The 19,059-nt window shown below is 41.8% G+C and overlaps 1 protein-coding gene across 1 annotated transcript in view; it reads left to right on the top strand.

Moving 5' to 3' along the window:
* SEC62 (SEC62 preprotein translocation factor) overlaps positions 1–18,741 on the top strand; it is a 91,877-nt gene extending 73,136 nt beyond the window's left edge. Inside the window, exons 7-8 of the mRNA XM_077488007.1 lie at positions 7,312–7,431; positions 15,619–18,741. Coding sequence (XP_077344133.1) covers positions 7,312–7,431; positions 15,619–16,088 — 590 coding nt within the window. The 3' untranslated portion in view covers positions 16,089–18,741. The remainder of the gene's footprint in view (positions 1–7,311; positions 7,432–15,618) is intronic.
* Positions 18,742–19,059: the final 318 nt, after the last annotated feature.

Genomic DNA, 19,059 nt, shown 5'->3' with positions numbered 1-19,059 from the left:
GCGGGAGTGTGTTTTAAAAAAAAAGAAAAACTCAATTTATGCTGGCTGCAAAATTGTCGGCGAGACAAAAGAGCAAAGAAGAGCATGAAAGAGGTTTTGGTGACACAGGCATTTCCTATTTGACACACTTCCTTATTGCATAAAAAAAAAAGTTTAGCGACTTTAATCGCATCCCAGTGTGGGTGAAAATGCGACAGGTTCTCTTCCATTACCCAGTACTCCTCTTCTGAGGTGTCAAATGTGGGAGAATCAGCTGTTCCAATCTTAAGATTGATGGTGCAATTTCTTGCTGAATGATCGCTCCACATTTATGTACCATTAACTGAGTGTTTGGGTTCACTAAAGCCTCCTCAAGCTGTGCATGCCTTTTCCTGTCCATTCATTACTGGAAAAGCTTTTTTGAATCTGAGAGGATCACCCAGATAAGCATTTTTTTTCCCCTCCTAAAAAGTTTTCACACTTTATCCTATGGTGGAGGAAATTCACTAAGTAGGGTATACCAGCAATTAACGCTGCTATATCCTCTGTGAATAAGACAATGCTCAAATGCTAAGGGATCTAACAAATAAAAAGGTGGAATCCCTAGTGAAAAAAAAATGCTTTTTTTCTCTGGCAGATTGAGAGTGTCAGCCTGCGCTGACAGTATTTGCTTAATCATTGAGAAACCAGTTTAAACAGCTGTTCAAAGTTATCCTGCTCAGCAGGCCCAGGAGGCAGCTTTATGTTTACTGTAGTGCTATGAGACATTCTATCCTTCAGGCCTTGCTCTCTTTGCCAAGCGCCTTGTAAGAAGCTCCTGGCTAATCTTCCCTTTTGTGGTGAAACAGCTATTTGGGGATGTTTTGGATAATACATCCAAAGATATTCTAGTAGAAAGCACCCCTTTTGCCATTTTAGAAAGGGAGTAAATGTATTTTTGTTTTAAAGCTCCTTCTCCTGTGCCAGAGGCATCAGCCTCCAGGCAGTCATGGCGGCTTCCATCGTCAGGTTTAATCGAATAGTGGGAATTTTTCTGCAGTTCTTAAGGATCTGGCAGGAAGAGTGTCGAGACGAATGGGGGACTTCCTCAATAGCTCCAGGGTACAAACTGGAGTTCCCGTCCCCTCGTTTTCTCAGATCAGATGTTTCTAAGGATCCAGAGAATTATTGATCATGGGGGTCCCTATGTAAGAACAGAGGTTGGGGTTTGATTCAAACCTTTTTTTTTTTTTCACAGTGCCAAATCCGAATGGACATTCTGGATCTCAAAAATCTAAATTCAATTCCTGAATATAACCACTCTTTTTTCGTATGGAATCAATCCAAATCGGTTATCTCCATCCTACAAGAAGGCAAACTTCTGGTGTCAATCGACATCAAATATGCATACTTCCATATGCCTATTTCCTCACTCACTAGTAATATCTACTTTTCAAGGTGGAAAATCTTCATGTTCAGTGTGTAGCTCTGCTTTCTGGCCCAGCTACTGCACTTTGAGTGTTTACAAAGGTTCTGGCCCCTCTTCTAGCCAGATTAAGGGCCCAAGGTATAATGATTATGGTTTACTTAGTCAGTCTGTTCTTGATAGACCAGTTGGTAGCCCACTTAGACCAAAGTATGGTCACCACATTCAACTATCTGGAATATCTAGGTCGAATTCTCAAGCTAGGAGAAATCTTCTTTAAAACCATGAAGAAGGCTAAAATACTTGGGTCCGATCATAGGTTCACCCAGAAAATGGTATTCTTGCCCCAGGCAAAGATCAGTGTCATAAAGGAATTGATTTAGGTGGTCGAAGCAAGATTAATTTCTTCCATTCAACTTTGCATGAGGTTTTTGAGAAAGATGGTGGCTTCATTCCAGGCCATTCCTTATCCTCAGTTTCATTTGAGACTGCTGCAAAACAGTATCCTATCGGCTTGGAACAAAGGGTTCAAGCTCTACATTCCCAATGTGTCTGACACCAAAGCCTACGGCCACATCACCCTGATATCGCCCAATCTCGTCTAATCTTGGATGCTAAGCAGGGTCGGGCCAAAGATCTACTAAGGGGAAAATACTTCCTTCAGTTACCTGGGAAGTTGTAACAACATATGCCAACCTTTTTTGTTTAGGTGGGGGAACAGTCCTGGAAGAAGCAACTGTCCAAGAGAAGTGGACTAGATCAGAAATGGCCTTGCCCACTAACATTTTAGAAATTCAGGCAGAGCTCTTGGTCCTGAGGGCCTGAACGTTCAGTTTATGGTATTGTCCTGCCAGGATTCTATCCAGCAGTGCCACAGCAATGGCCTATATTAATCACCAATGGGGCACAAGAAGTTGTGCAGCCCAGAGAAAGGTGAATCATATCCCATCTTGGGCAGAAAACAATGTACTTTGCCTGTCGGCAATCTTCATTCTAGGAATAGAAAATTGGCAGGCGGACTACTTGAGTCACCAGCAGTTGTTCCCGGGAGAGTGGTTCCTTCACCCTGATATTTTCCTGTCAATATGTCAAAAATGGGGGATCCCAGACATAGATCTTTGTATGTCCAGGTTCAACAAAGAAATTGAAAACTTTGTGTCGAGCAAAGGATCCGCTAGCATGCAGGACAGATGCCTTGCTATGCATCCACAACTTCTTTGCAGGGTCAAGCAGGAAGGGAAGTCGTTGATTCTTGTGGCCCCCAGGGGGCCCAGGAAATCCTGGTATGCAGAGATCGTAAAGATGGCAGTAGGGGGACCCATGGACCCTACCATCATGGCCAGACCTTCTCTTGCAAGGTCCAGTGTTCCATCCTACTTTACAATGCTAAATTTAACGGTCTGGCTATTGAAACCCACACTCTGAAGAATCGTGGGCTGTCAGGTTCAGTAGTTTCTACCTTGGTTAATGCAAGGGAGCCGGCCTCCATAATTTATATTATGGAGTCTGGGAAACATATGTCTCCTGGTGTGAAACCAGGAGTTGCACCCCAGGAAATAGGTCAAAGGTAGAACCCTTGACTTTCTGCAGATGGAGTGAGAAATAAGGCTGGCCTTGAGTGTTTCTAAGGACAGGTCTTGGCCTTATCGGTATTATTTTATGAACCACTTGCTTTGCTTTCTTTGGTTCATTACTTTATTCAGGGGTTAACGCCTTTATCTCTGGTGAGGTAACTCCAGTACCCTTGGGACTTGAATTTAATTTTATTGGCATTACAAAACTGCCTTTTTTTGGGGGGCCGATACGACATATTCCCTTGGTCCTTTTTTGACAAGGAAGCTATTTTTTCTGGTAAATTTATCTACTGCAAGAAGGGTATCAGAATTGGCTGCTCTTTCTTTTAAAAAGTCATATTTTTATTCACAATAGAGCTGCACGATTCTGGCCAAAATGAGAATCATGATTTTTTTGCTTAGAATAAAAAGATCATGATTCTCGCAACGTAAAATCTTGCCCATTATACAAAAAAATGGGCTAACTTTACTTTTTTTTTTTTTCTAATTCAAGTAATTTTTAAAAAGAAAATTGCATTTGAAAGACCGCTGTGCAAATACAGTGTGACATAAAATATTGCAACAACCACCATTTTATTCTCTAGCGTGTCTACTAAAAAAAATATATACAATGTTTGAGGGTTCTAAGTAATTTAGCAAAAAAAAAAAAAATGATTTTAACTTGAAACCAACAAATGTCAGAAAAAGGTTTAGTGTTTAAGTGGTTAAACTTTTTTCACTTACCCACTGACAAATTTTTACAATGTTTATACTTAAGTTCAACTGATAAAGAATGTTTTGATTCTTGGCAGACTGCCCAGTTTTTCTCTTCCTTTCTTTTAAGGGCCTGTTCACACTGCGGGCGATGCGAGGCGACACCGACTTGCCTCGCCGCGACCTCAGCGGCGACTTGCAAATGACTTCTGTATAGAAGTCAATGCAAGTCGCCCAAAAGTAGTACAGGAACCTTTTTTCTGAGTCAGAGCGACTCGAGTCGCTCCTCTCAGAACGGTTCCATTGTACAGAACGGGGGCGACTTGTCAGATCGCGGCGAGGCAAGTCGTGTCGCCTCGCATCGCCCGCAGTGTGAACCGGCCCTAAGGGCTGTGGCTTCAGAAGAGCAGAGAGAATTCTTTGCATAGTAAGAATTGTGAAACACTTTAGTCAAGATCATGATAACAATTCTTGACATTTAATTGTGCAGCTCTAGTTCACAAGGATAAAGTAGTATTGCATCCTCATCTTAACTTTTTACCGAAGGTAATATCAGGTTTTTATCTAAACCAGAATATTGTGCTACCTTCAATTTTTCAGAACCCTGTTCTATGGAAGAAAAATCACTACGTTCTGTTGATGTGGTGATAGCAGTCAAAGTCTACTTAAATGCGACTGCTCAGATTCGGTAAACGGATGTTTTGTCCGTGTTGACTGAAGGTCCTAAAAGAGGACAGGCAGCATCGAAACCTACCATTTCTAAATGGATTTGACAAGTAATCGTCAAGCTTATGGTTTAAAGAAGTAGTTCTACCCTCTCAAATCAAAGTGCACTCCTCTAGGGCTGTTAATGCTTTTTGGGCAGTGCATCACCAAGCCTCCACGGCTCAATTCTGCAAGACCGCAACTTGGTCTTCAATCCATACATTTACCAGATTCTATCTAGTGGATGTAAAAAGACATGAGGATGTCGCCTTTGGGTGCAGTGTACTGCAGGCAGCAGTATAAATCCTCTGATCTCATGGTGCCCTACTTTGGTTGTATCTCCCTCCCTTCCCTCAGTTGCCATTGCAGTGGGACATACCACATAGTAATTACTATGGCTCTGTGTCTCGTGATGTACGATTAAAGAAAATAGGATTTTTATAACAGCTTACCTGTAAATCCTTTTCTTTTGAAGTACATCATGGGACACAGAGGTCCCGTCCCTCTTTCTAGTATACACGTGTATTGCTTTGCTACAAAAAGGAGATACTCCCAATAGTGGGAGGGGTTATATAGGCAGGCAACTGCCTGTTTAGGGTGTGCCAGTGTCCAGCACCTGAAGGTGGACTATAACCCACTTGGTGATTACTATGGCTCTGTGTCCAGAGATGTACTTCAAAAGAAAAGGATTTTACAGGTAAGCTGTTATAAAAATCCTATTTGTCGCTTGGGGAGGTGTATGATCACTCTTATGTGCTAGCAGCTGTAGTCCATATAGCGCTCACTTTCCATTTTTATTTTTAACAACAGATGCCAGCCTCACAGGCTGGATAGGAGTGTCCCAATTTCTCACAGGAAACGTGGTCACCCAGGGAATCAAAGCTCCCCATCAACATCTTGGAGCTAAGGACAATAAAATTGGCTCTGCACCACTGGCGCACCTTCAGGGTGCTATCAGACCATGACACGTCAGTGGCCTATATAAGTCATCAGGGGGCACCAGGAGCCAAGCAGCCTTGGAAGAAATAAGTTTAATCCTCTCCTGGGTGGAAAAAAAATGTCCAACAATCTCGTCTGTTTACGTGCCAGGAATGGACGATTGAAAGGTGAATTTCCTGCCTTGACCAAGAGGAGTGGTCCCTTTTATCCCAACATCTTCAATCTCCTGTGTCCGAAATGAGGCACCCCTGATATGGACATTCTGCCTCTAGGTTAAAAAATTTTTTCCTGTTTGAGGTCAGGATCAAGGATCCTCTCCATTGCATGCTCTAGTAATTCCCTGGACTCCTTTCAGGTTAATATATGCCTTCCTTCCAGTACAGATTCTTGCTCAACTGCTCCACAAGATAGAAGCCAAGAAGAAAATATTGGTTCTCATTGCATCAAACTGGTGCATAGAAATACTCTAAGGCTCCTTCCAAATAAGCGAAACCTGCTGTCTCAAGGCCTCCTGCTCCATCCTGTTTCCTAGTCACTAGCTTTAGAGGCATGTCTGTTAAAACCCATGTCTTAAAGGACAGGGGTATATATAACTATTCCAGAAACCTTTGAATTCAATTGATAAAACCTTCATTCATGTTGTCGCACAGATAAGACCCTTATTACTGCAACCTATGCTTCCTTGGGATCTGTTTTGTTCTCTCTGTCCTGCAGAAACCACCCTTTGAAACCTTTAGGGAAACAATTTGGGTGTTCTCTCCTGCAAAGTGGCCTGCTTGGTGGCTATCACGTCTGTCATATGTGTTTGAGGTAGCGGGCTGTATAGTAAGGAGCCCTTTCTGATTCTTTACAAGGTCAAACTGTTTTTTACGTCCAAGACCCTCTTTTCTATCTAAGGGGATATCAGTCGTCTACCTCAATGAAGATTTTTCTTTCCTTTCCTATTCCTTGATCCTAAGCATCCCAAAGAAATTGCTCTCCATTGTCTGGATGTGGTCATAGCTAGTGGTCTGTTTGAAGGCCAAGACTTCTGTCTAGAAAATGAAGTCTCTTGTTTTGCCATCAGTCTTCAAAGGGTCACCCTGCTTGCAAGTTTACTATTACTGAATAGATGACAGTACATTGTAAAAGCTTATGCTCTGAAGAATAGGGTACCTCCAGTATCTTTACATACTCCACCAGATCGGTGGAGGTTTGCTGTACATTTCCACATCAAGGATTCTCCACTTTCCAAGGTTGCCACCTGGTCTTCAATTCACACATTTGCCAAGTTCTACCAGGTGGATGTCACTCTGAGTTGGGTTCTTGTCTATTTTGTTGTGCCTGTTGGCATGGTTCTGTTTGCCTTGCTGTTGCCCACCTCTCTGATTCATTGCTTGGGGACATCCCAGGGTCTGTGAATACTCTGCACTGTACTGAAAGAAATTTTGACATATCTGTCACATTCAATTACTTGGAGTACAGGCCACAGGGCGCATTCCCCTCTGTTTTTATTATACTCTGCATTCTGCGTTCTAAAAAAACATAGGTCTCACACAGTGGGGTAGGTTTATAGGTGTGCCCAGAGGGGCGTCCAAAAACATGTCAGTGTCCAGTCACCTGAGGATAGCAGCCCATAAACCCACGTCTGAATAAGCAGCATTGGCCTGTACTGTACTCCAAAATATGGGATTTACAGGTAGGTCAAAATTCCTTTTTTGACATGTGTTTTTTTTTTTTTTTTAACTAGTTAAAGTGTTTTTAAGTACATTGGCTTGTTGACATAAGATAATTCCCTGCTTTAAGACTATGTTTTGTGTCATACAAGAATCAGGGATAAGAAATGCAAAGAAAAATATACTGCACATCTTTTTAGGTGTGTGAGACAGAACCTGAGGAAGATGAGGAGCAACAGGGAAAAAAATAAGATGTTAGCAATATCTATACCTATGAGTATAGTTACAGGTTACATAAATTGTTACTTCTTGCCTCTCTACTTGTGTGTTTCTTTAATTATTTTCTTCTCTTTTTTTTCAGTGATTGCCGTGATTGCTGCCACTCTTTTCCCACTTTGGCCAGCAGAGATGCGTGTAGGGGTGTATTATCTCAGTGTGGGAGCTGGGTGTTTTGTGGCCAGTATTCTTCTCCTTGCTGTTGGTAAGTCTCTAATATAAATGTTATTTGCATTTGTCTGCTGTTGTCATTCTCCTTGGTAACCACTAGGTGTCCTCAACACTTCATATCACCTCCACTGTTCTTTTTGATCTGTCAGTTATCTTTACTGGAAAGTGTGACAGAAATTCATGAATGTGGGAAAAAAAATGCTACGGTTGATTTTTCCAATCTAGCATTTTTGAGTGCCTGGGTAAAGTGCTACGTCTGCTTCACAGTACCAGTTATTCAGACTGAAGCATTTTTCAGCTTTCCCCTTAGACTGATTATGTTCAACATGCAGCATCCCATTGTTTCTGCTTGTCACTGTTCATAATTGTGCACACAGTTGCTCTATGGTTCCATGGGTCCTTTGTTTGCCTTTATCTGGCCCTTGGGACGCTATTCCTCCCACTGACACCAACAAGGGGGCACCATTCCTTCCACTGACACTAATGATGGGACACTATTCCTGACATCAGCAATGAGGCATAATTCCTCCCAGATATAGATGAAAGATTGGCCATACCTCACCAAGGAGCTTGAACAAAAATAAGTTATTTTATTTATATATCTCAAGCATCAGACAGCATACAAATGGTAGATACGTTTCACATGAACCCAACATGCTTGTTCACTACAACGGAGATGTCAGAAAGCCAGCAATTTAAGTGCACGCCCCGTGGGGTCTGCACCAGCAATCAATCGGCTGTCTGATCATCTCCAGCAAGGTACGTAGACATTTAAAAAAAAAAACATTGATGGCTATCAAAATACATTGAAAGTCAAAAGTAAAAGTAAGGAAAGAGAAAAATCCACAAAAAACGAATACATTTCAATAGACATAAATATCTAATAATGATAAAATATAAAAACAACCACAAGTCCATTAATATAGGTGATTGGTATCTGCTGTTAATGTCTATCATAGTGCGCCCAACATGTTCATAAAATAAATGGGCTCATACACCCACCGACAATCGGCACCACCAGTGTTGGTCCAATTCACTGCCATGAAAAACGAACAGGAACTCCAGGTGAATATTGCAAATTATACACACCATAATCAAATATATATGTAAATACCTGGATGAAAAGTATATGGCAGTGGGATCATTTCAGTGTCGATATTCATGCATATAAATCTACAAGCACTGATATATATATATATATATATATATATATATATATATATATTCTAGTAATTCTTCCCACTGATATAAACAATTTGGCACTATTCCTCCCACTAATACCAACGATGGGGCACCTATTCTTCCTCCTACTCACTACAGGCACTATGTAATTTTTTTTTTTACTTGTGCTGAGGCATTTTCTACGTCCACTGGCCACTCCAGCCCCCCTAAAGTCTGAAGGACAGTAAATGGCCCTTTGTTTAGATAGCAAGCCAAGCTGGGGTAAACAAACTATTTCCATTTACTAATACACGTGGCCAATGTCAGCGCTGTATACATTGTTGTGTTCCTGAAACAAAACCGAGTTGAACTAATTGCTCAGTCATTCACAAGAAGCTTTGTATTTTACAAGGATTACTTTTATTGGCTGGAGTGGAGAGGCAGGCAGATAATGTCATGATGTCCATCTCAGCCAATAACCGGAAGCATTTATTTTCGTATATCAGGGGACACAGAGCCATGGTAGTTACTATGTGGGTTATAGGCCACCTTCAGATGATGGGCACTGGCACGCCCTAAATTAAAAAGTGCACTCCCTATATAACCCCTCCCACTGGTGGGAGTACCTTTTTTCGCCAGTGTCTAAGGTGTTGGTTACAAGTAAAGATGTGCCGCGCTGATCTCCACTGGGGCAATCCTTGCTGGGGCTGGCTATGCAGACGAATCCAGAGTGTCTAATCCTGGCCGTGTTGAATGGTACCCAGGCCTCGTATCCGAAGAAATTAGGTTTTTGCCTGTGAATGCTCTCCTTTGGGAAGCTGGACCCTGGGATGCAGTACTTTTTGGTATTAAGGCCATAAAGCTTTTACTGCCAGGGTGCTATTGCAGGCCCAGGAATGTGGGTTTTCCTTTTTGGATCCCCAGCTACCTGAAGGTTTAACGGAGCCCATCGTGAAGGGTGAAGATTGGGTCTGTTGGTTTAGGTAAGGTCTTTTTCTAAGAAATTTTAAAAATGTTTCTTATAAAATGTCTCCTTTAAATTTAGTAAATGCTGTCATGCCTATGTGTCACCACTAGGGCTGTATTGAGTACTCGCGTCTCATGATTCTCAGAGCCATGTTGTGTTTTGAAGCAGATTCTTCTTCCTCCGGCCGAACGACAGACCTCCGGTAAGACTGGGAGGGGGTTCTCTCTCCTCACAGATGCCCCCCTATGCCAAAATTTCTTCCCCTCTTCTTTGGGGAAAGAAGAGCTGCAATTTTTAGTAAAAATTTCAAGGCTTTCACGGCTTACGGACCCCCCCTCCACAATTTCTCCTTCCTCCCAGGGAATCGCACAGGTACGAGAGCCCCCGCCTCTGTTGCTGGAAAAAGGCTCTTTTTGAAAGGAAGGGCCGTAGGTGATGCAGGGTTTATCGTGGCGTTGGGGTCCTCCGACGTCCTGCGTGGGAGGATTTATTTTTAAAAGAACCTCCATGTGTATTTTGTAAAACTATGGAGGGACACAAGAACAAAAGTGGCATTTAAGATTTGGTGACAAAGGTTTTTGACGCATTTACTGCTGCATCAGGCTGAGCCTTAATAGCTGTGTTGAAGCTGAACTATTGCCCAAGCAGTGCATGCGATTTTTTTCTGATGGTACCTCTGCTTTGTGTATGCAGCTAAGGTCAGAAAGGGGATTGAAACAAACCTGAAACAGAGCTAAAGGAGTCCCCCTCTAGCTCTGGTAAGCCTACTCATCTCTACAGGTGGCATCCTCCCCTGAGAAGGAGTGAGTAGAGTGATCATCAGGGGCATGAAATCTTTACAATTGCTTTCAACACTGCGGCCCCTGTGTATTTTACCAAAGGTTCTTTTTTCCCTCAGCCATGATGGGTTTAAAAAAAAAAAAAAGTTTAGTGACTTTAATCACACAGGTTCTCTTTCATTGCCCAGGACCCTCAAACAGGGGGAACTAGGGGCAGGAGAAGACGAATGACCTCGGGACCATCGATGGGACTCCTCTTCTGAGGTGTAAAATGTGGGAGAACCAGCTGGTTTCAATGTCTTGCTGAATGGTCCACTCCACATTTATGCTCCCTTAACTGAACGTTTGGGTTCGTTAAAGCCTCCTCGGACTGTGCATGCTTTTTCCTGTCCATTTATTGTTGAAAAAGCCTTTTTGTATCTGTGAAGATCTCCCAGATAAATGTTATTTTCCTCCTAAGAAAGTTTTTACACTTTATCCTATGATGGAGGAAATTTACTAAGTACGGTATACTTGTAATTTACTCAGTATATTCTCTGTGAATAAGAGCTATTATCGGCAGACAATACTCAAATGCTTAGGCATCCAACGAATAAAGTTGGAATTCCTGTTAAAAGAAAAAAAAAACTTTTTTCTCTGGCAGATTGAGCAGCCTGGTTGACGGTAATTGCTTAATCATTATGAGGCCAGTTTAACAGGTGTTCTAGGTGTCCTGCTCAGCAGGCCCAGAATTCTGGCAGCTTTATGCTTGCAATAATTACTTGTGAGTTCCTTTTGTAGAACTTCCACAAGGTCCTGCATGCAGGTGCTGGCTTATAAACTAGCCAAACGCACAACTGCTGAGATGCCTATGGTGGTTTGTACCTATATAGGAGACCGCCTGGGAAAACCAGGTGCTATACACAGTTCTGCACACATTGTTGCTAAACACAAACAGCTAAACGCAGGAGTGCAGGAACGCACATCAGCAGAGGATAAACTTCCTTTCACCATGCAGAAACTCCTGGCTAGTCTTCCTTTTGTGGTGGAACAGCTATTTGAAGATGTTTGGATAATTCATCCAAAGAAATTCTAGTGGGAAAGGTATTTAAGTAAAGGTGTAAATATATTTTTATTTTTAAAAGCTCCTTCTTTTTGTGCCAGGGGCATCAGCCTCCAGCCAGTCACGATGGCTTCTGTCATCAGATTCAATAGGTAATCCTCGTTTTTTCTCAGATCAAACATTCCTAAGGATCCAGAGAAAAAGAAGTCTTTCTCTCTGCATGGAATTTATCCGATCAGTAGTCTCCTTCCTACAAGGGGGAGAACTTCTGGCATCTATCGACGTCTAGGATGCTTATCTCCATTTGCCGATCTTCCCTGCTCACCAGAAATTTCTACGCTTCGAGGTAGAAAATCTTAATTTCCAGTTTGTAGCTGTACCTTTCAGGCTAGCTTCTCGAGTATGTATAAAGATCCTGGCCCCTCCTTTAGCCACGTTAAGGGCTCAAAGTATAACGATGCTAGCCTACTTAGATGATCTACTCTTCTTAGGTCAATCGGTAGCCTGTTTAAACCAAGGTCTGGTTACCGCAGTCAGCTACCTGGAATACTTGGGATGGATCCTCAACCTAGTAAGATCCTCCTTAAAACCATCAAGGAGATTTCAGGGTGGGTCAAAACAAAGAAGAAACCTTCTATTTATTATTATTATTCAGGATTTATATAGCGCCAACAGTTTGCGCAGCGCTTTATTTATCTTTGCATGTGTTTATTAGGAAAGATGGTTGCTTCTTCAAGGCCTTGTGTGCAGTTCCATTAAAGACTGCTGCAAAACATCCTGTCCTGTCAACTTGGAACAAGAAGATCCAAACTCTGGACTTGCCGCTGCGTTTATCCGCCAAAGTGCATCAGAGCCGCATTTGATGGTCAATATTCCACGCCTTCTTTGCAGGAGCAAGCAAGAAGGGAAGGAGGTGATTCTTGTGGCCCAGGAGATCTTGGTATGCCGAGATCGTAAAGATGGTGGTAGGGGACCCTTGGTACCTACCACTGTGGCCAGACCTTCTTTTGCAAGGTCCAGTATTCCATCCTTCCTTACAAATGCAAAATTTAATGGTTTGGCTATTGAGACCCACATTCTAAAATAAGAACGTAGGCTGTCAGCTTCAGTAGTTTCTACTTTGGTTATGCTAGGAAGCCAGCCTCCAGTGTCATATACTAATGAGTCTGGAAATCATATGTCTCCTGGTGTGAATCCAGGGGTTGGCACCCCAGGAAATATGTCATAGGTAGGATCTTTGAATTCCTACAGATAGGAAAGAAGAAGAAATAAAGCTGGCCCTGAGTACTATCAAAGGCCAGGTATCAGCCTTATTAGTGTTTTTTCAATGACCACTTGCTTCTCACTCTCTGGTACGTAACTTATTCGGGGGGAAATGTGGATTAATCCTCGAGTTAGGTCACCCCTGAATCCTTGGGATTTAAGATTAGCCCTGTCGGCTTTACAAAAACAGCCCTTTTGAGAAAATATGGGATTTTTTCCCTTAGTCCTCTTGACGAGGAACATATTTTTCCTCGTTACCATATCTTCTGCAAGAAGAGTATCAGGGTTGGCTGCTCTTTTTCTTGTAAAGAGTCATATTGGATTATTCTTAAGGATAAGGTTGTATTGCAGCCTCATCCTAATTTCCTTCCAAAGGTAGTGTCAGGTCCTTTTAATTTAAACCAGTATATTGTTCTGCCTTAATTTTTTTTTTTTTTTTTTCAGAACTTCGTTCTCTGAAAGAAAGGTCACTTCATTCTCTTGATGTGGTGAGAGCAGTCAGGTGCATTTAAAGGTGACCGCTCAGATGCATAAAAACAGATGTTTTTTGTTTGTGTTGCCTGACAGCCTTAAAAATGGCCTGGGCAGCATCGGTATCTGATTTTTAGGTAGATTCGTCAAGTGATCATTCAAGCTTTTGGCTTAAAAGAATAGAATTCCTCCTTTTTCATTTTAAAGGCACTCCGCCAGAGCCGTTAGTGCTTCTTGGGCAGTGAATCACCAAGTCTCCATGGCTCAGATCTGCAAGGCCGCAACTTGGTCTTCTAGCCATACATTTACCAGATTCTATCAAGTAGATGTAAAAGATCATGGGGATATTGCCTTTGGGCGCAGTGTACTGCAGGCTGCAGTATGAGTCCTCTAGTCTCTGGTGCCCTACTATTGTGTCTCCCTCCCTTCAGTTGGCATTGCTATGGGACATCCCACATAGTAACTACTATGTGTCCGCTGATGTATGAAAACAGGATTTTTAAAATCCGCTTCCCTGTAAAATCCTTTTCTTTGAAGTACATCAGGGGACACAGAGGTATCTCCCTTCTTTGGTATACACCTATATTTCTTTGCTACAAAACTGAGGTACTCCCACCAGTGGGAGGGGGTATATAGGGAGTGCACTGTTTAATTTAGGGCGTGCCAGTGTCTATCACCTGAAGGTGGCCTATAAACCACATTTTACAGGTAAGCTGTTTTTTAAAAATCCTGTTTTTAGTCATTCATAAAAATGCAAAGCTTACTGTGAATTGCAGAGCAGTACCATTCTGGGAAATAGACGATACATCTTTGTCATGCTGCTGGAACACATCGCTGTATACTGTATGTACCTAATGCTACATACGGTTTATATAGCGCTGACACAGCGCATTTCATAATGATGGAAATGGTTAATTTGGCCAGCTTGGCCCAAACTCACTATTGAAAATGAAAGGAAACCTGAGGCTTTAAAGTGGTTCTAAAGGCAGAAGTTTATTTATCTTAATGCATTCTTTGCAATAATATAAAAAAAAACTTTCTGTGCCCCTCAGCCCCCATTAAACAAGACTTTAGCATCACTTTAAATTGGAGGTCAGCAACCAGTAGATCTCAGCCAGGTGACTGATGGATTGTGGTCTGGACTTGCTGACCTGCCATCCCAGAGCATCAGAGTGCAATGTAGAGGGACTACTTGTATAGTTAGAGCTGTAGTAGGGAGCAAGAGCTGCATAAGCCGAGGCCTCCTTTGTAGTGTTGCCTCCTGTCCCATGCAAATGTGATACCAACTGCACTCCACCTCTTATCCTGGCTAGCAATCTCCAGAGTGGTGCCAGCAGCAGGAAAAAAGATCTTCAGGTCAGTGTGAAGCAATACACTGAGCATAATTGTATAGGTCTGCTTTCACACTTATGCGCTGCAGTTTACCTACACTGCGGGTGCAGTGCAGTGTACCTGTGGTTGTTTTGCTGTGCTTAGTCATAGACTTCTATTATATCCTGCGGGTTTGGTGCACTTTCTGAATACAGGAGTTTTCATGAGCTTTCAGAAAAAGCACCACACCTGCAGGATATAATAGAAGTGTATGGCAAAGCACAGCTAACCCAGGAAAGATGCAGATGCACTGCGCTGCACCCGCAGTGTAGGTAAATGGCAGTGCACCAGCTTGAAAGCCTTATAGGAGGCTCAGAACAGTAAGGGTTAATTTACATTTGCAGTGTGGGGGATGGTAAAACCTCATAGTTAAGACATGTTTTTATCACCCCTGCCAGAACCACACCCTCTTTATCTGCAGTGGCCAGGGGTGTACAATTGCAGCAGTAGACGTTATATGCCCTGTCATGTTTTGGTGGGTGTAGCACCTACCAAGCATGACCCATTCAAGTGAATGAGGCCACTCTGCAAGTGCCCTGCAACTGTGTGAGTACAACAAACAAGGGGTTAAAGCAGGCAGCATTCTGTTGCTTTCTCTCCACCTGCTTTAACCTCTTGGACCCCGCAGAAGCATGCAGTTTCAGGGCCCGTCTACTTGAATGGGTCGTGATTGGCAGGCAGTAGCACCCACCAAAAGCATCAGAAAGGTAGGGATTGGAGCCGTTAAAACTGAGACTCAACCGCAGGGTTAACCTTATGTGTGAGCGAACGGCTAAGGGTGCCGCTGTCGAATGCAACTAATGACTCGTTTAGAAGTGCAGCAGGCACGACTGCTCCCCTGTAAAGCAATCTGAGTGTATTCGACAGGTGGCGAGGAGGCGATATGTTGCCTCCTCACCACCTGATTTAAACCCATGATTGCCTTGCAATGCATACGATTGCAATACTGTAGTGTGGCAATTATAGGTTTAAATCGGGGGTGTGGACACGACACTCTGCTCAGTGATCTTTGACTTCTTCCATGTTATTACAGTAGATCTCCACCTCTTTAAGGTTGCCTACCCCTGCTTTAAATAATTCTGATCTTGCTCCACAGAAGGTTGAGTGTGTAATTGTTGAAAATACAATCTCATTTTAGTGTTTGAATTTTCTGTGTTCAATTCCCAGCACGCTGTATTCTGTTCCTAATCATTTGGCTCTTGACTGGAGGGAGACACCACTTCTGGTTCCTGCCTAATTTAACAGCAGACGTGGGCTTCATTGACTCCTTCCGACCACTGTATACACATGAATACAAGGGACCAAAGGCAGATCAGAAAAAAGATGAGAAAGGAGAGTTCAAAAAGCCTGTAAAGTCTGACAGTGAGGATAAATCTGACAGCGAGAAAAAGGACGACGAGGAGGGTAAAGTTGCCGAGGCAGAGGGATCAGGCACAGATGGCTCAGGTGCCGACAGGCAGTCAGACACGGACAGTGACAGAAGAGAGGATGACGGCTCGCAGCACAGTAACGGCAATGGCAATGATTTTGAAATGATCACGAAAGAGGAACTTGAACAGCAAACAGATGAAGGAGACTGCGAAGAAGACGACCAGGATTTAAAAGCAGAGCCAGAGCCTCTTTGTGATAAATCTTAAAACATTGGCCAGGCTGTAGGACTGATTATATACAAATGAAAGGATTTTTATTTCCCATGGAGTGATCACCAAAACATTTACACACATCTCTTCACAGTTTTTTTCAAATATGCAGGATCTGTAGGGATCATCAAATTCACTAGGCTAAAAATGTAGTGTTACAAAAAAACAAAACTTAAAATCCGCTATTAAAGATATTTTGTGTTCCTTTTTTCTAGATAAAAATCCAAAATGTGAGGGATTAGATGCTTATTCTTATCCTGCTTGTCCATAGTGTTCAGTCATGTACAATCCATTGGTTTGTGGGTTAGATGAAGCTGATCTGACCTCTGCATGCTGTTCACACACATTGTTGCCTGTCTGGTGCATGTAATGCAATAAGGTCTGTTCATTTCAGAAGGTGTTTGGGGTAAATCTCAAAAGATATCAGTTGTAGCAAAGTATTTAATTCTACGTCTGTTCTCAAGGGGTTAGCCTCTTTTATAAATGCTTGATATAGTCGGTGTGTCGTCAGCACCTGACAGTAAAGTGCTATTACCTTAACTGGACATCTGACTTTTCTGTTCATAAATGTTCAAAGATTAAATGTTCTTTTTATTGATTTTGATGATCCCTATTTAAATATAGTTCATATTATGTCTGTCCCTTTTTTATGTTTATTAAAAATTTAGTTTTTTTTTTTTTTTAATACAACCTTTATTCATGGACAACCCTTCTGTCTTATAGTTGAATTGACCACTTAGGTTTGTTTTAAAGCTAAAAAAAAAAAAAGTACTGCGTTTTTTATGGTGTTGATGGTATGTTTTGCCACATAACTGCTTTCTATGTGGTAGAAATACCATTTGTATATCAGAGATGTTCAACATTAAATTTATAGGATTCAGATTTAAAGGCCAGATTCTATTTTCTGCCACACTTCATATAGTAGAGACAGGTCACTGGGAAAGGACACTTTCTAATTTGAATTTGACTTTATTAGCTGTTTTATCCAATTGGTGTTATGTGAGCCCTTGCGGGATCCATTTTGTCTCATGAACAGTGTTCTGGTTTTGACATGGGGAGCCTTTAGCCACTCATGGGTCTATGTTGAAAGGCGAAGTGCAATATCCTACCGTTACTAATCATTATTGGTGTTGCTAAACCTTGATTGGTACGGTTAATCACACTTGGTATATCATCTCTGCTGTTTGCACTGCCTTATTGAAAAAGACAGATGGAAGTGTTGATGACTTAATTGTCCTGAATTTCAGTAGGAAGTATGTCAGAAAAGGGAGATTTACATTTCAAAAACTAAATTTATTAGTGCTAAAGCACTTTACCATGCCTTCTGTACCTATGACAGAAATTTGCATTTCTTGCAGGTCTGTCATGTAATTGCAGTCTAGGCATCAATACCTGTCTAGGCCAAGTTTGGAAGTTTTTCAATGCCCTACTCCAGCTTCCCTGCCTGCCACATTCTTGTCTGTCTCTGTTTTTTGAATATCTTAAGCCTTGTTCAGCATATATGTGCTTTGATCTCTATTCCTATAGAAAGTTCCTCCATTACCAGGGAGAGCGGCCTCACAGCTAAGATGTTGCTGAATCAGGGGTAGGCAAGTATGGGTTGCCGAGGTGGAGCTTTTGTGATCCACTAAAGGTAATGGAGCCCATGGCATTTATCAAAAGTCATCTTGTACAGACTTGGTGTTGGTAAAGTTTTGCTGTTTGTGCTGTTATTTAATCAGACCATAGACGGTTCCTGCTGAACCGGCCAAAGATTCAAACATGTATGGACAGGCTGAATGTTCGATCAGCTTGGGCACAACCAGCCTGCCGGATTTTACATGCGATTATCACTAGTGGCTGTAATCCCTGTGTTCTCCCTCTGTCCCTCTGATTCCTCTGTCAACATTGTCTGTGTTGATGGGCTAACCATCCATGACCGGCCTCATACAACTAAAAAATAAATATTTCACCTTTTAAGCCTACTGAGCAAAAATCACTGCCTTATAAGCGATAAATGCAAACATGTGTTGGACATCCCAGATATACAATATTAATGACCAGGAATTTTTCCAGCATAATTGTTCTCTTTCTATGTTTTGCTTATCTTGACCAAACTAAAACCTTTTTCTGTCAGCTGGCTAACAAGCTTCATTCATGCCCCTTTGGCGTGATAAGGGTGCATTTGCTATTTTACACAAGGTACCTTTTCAGAAGAATGTGTTTTAAACAACAAGTTCTTTCTCGTGGTATTGACGTTGTTAGTCTCTTAGATGAAATCATTTGAACAGGTAATTTGTATTTTGCTGGAGATTGATTGTTTTAGAAAGTTTTCTCTATGCTATATTCCCTTTTCCTAATATGAATACCTACAATTTAGTATGTGTAGCTGTTATTTGTGTAAACGAATGTCACCAAGCAGGCCAAAATGATGGAAAAGCAGCCAATGGCATCTGGAGAGGCTCTTTCCTTTTTAAAATATTACTTGTAGACCATAAAAAGGAAAGAGAATTGAGAAACATTATGATGTATTTGTAACAGTCTGTGCACCTTTTAAGACACCATTTTGAAATGTATAGTCATGTAAAAGCAAAAAAATACAAAAAAAAAAAAAAATACTTTAATGCAAACATTCAAGTTGGTTGTAATTCAATAAACTGTAATATCGGTGGTTGTTGCAAATTTTTGTTAACATGAGTAACCCAGGGAAACTGACAAGTGAAATAGCTCTGTTACCCAGAATATGTCTCGGTACCACTTTCTTTGCTTTGTTGGCAACTAAGGTTTAACCTTGATATTCTCATAATATAGTCAACATTACCCGTTAGCCATATAAAATAAAAATGTCCTTCTTCTGTGAGGAAGATGCAGAACTGTCAAAACAGGCCATTGCTGGTGGATCCTGGTATGCTTCCTTCAAGATTTCAGAGGCACTAAATGCAACATGGGAGAACATAAGGTTGCTATGCAGTAAAATATACAAATATGG

This window comes from Lithobates pipiens, unplaced genomic scaffold (genome assembly GCF_037356315.1).
Source record: "Lithobates pipiens isolate NorthernLeopardFrog02 unplaced genomic scaffold, aLitPip1_a1.2 Scaffold_18, whole genome shotgun sequence".
In the NCBI taxonomy this organism is placed as follows: Eukaryota; Metazoa; Chordata; class Amphibia; order Anura; family Ranidae; genus Lithobates; species Lithobates pipiens.
The sequence above is the reverse complement of the archived record's forward strand: the minus strand, read 5'-3'. Positions and strand labels throughout refer to the sequence as shown.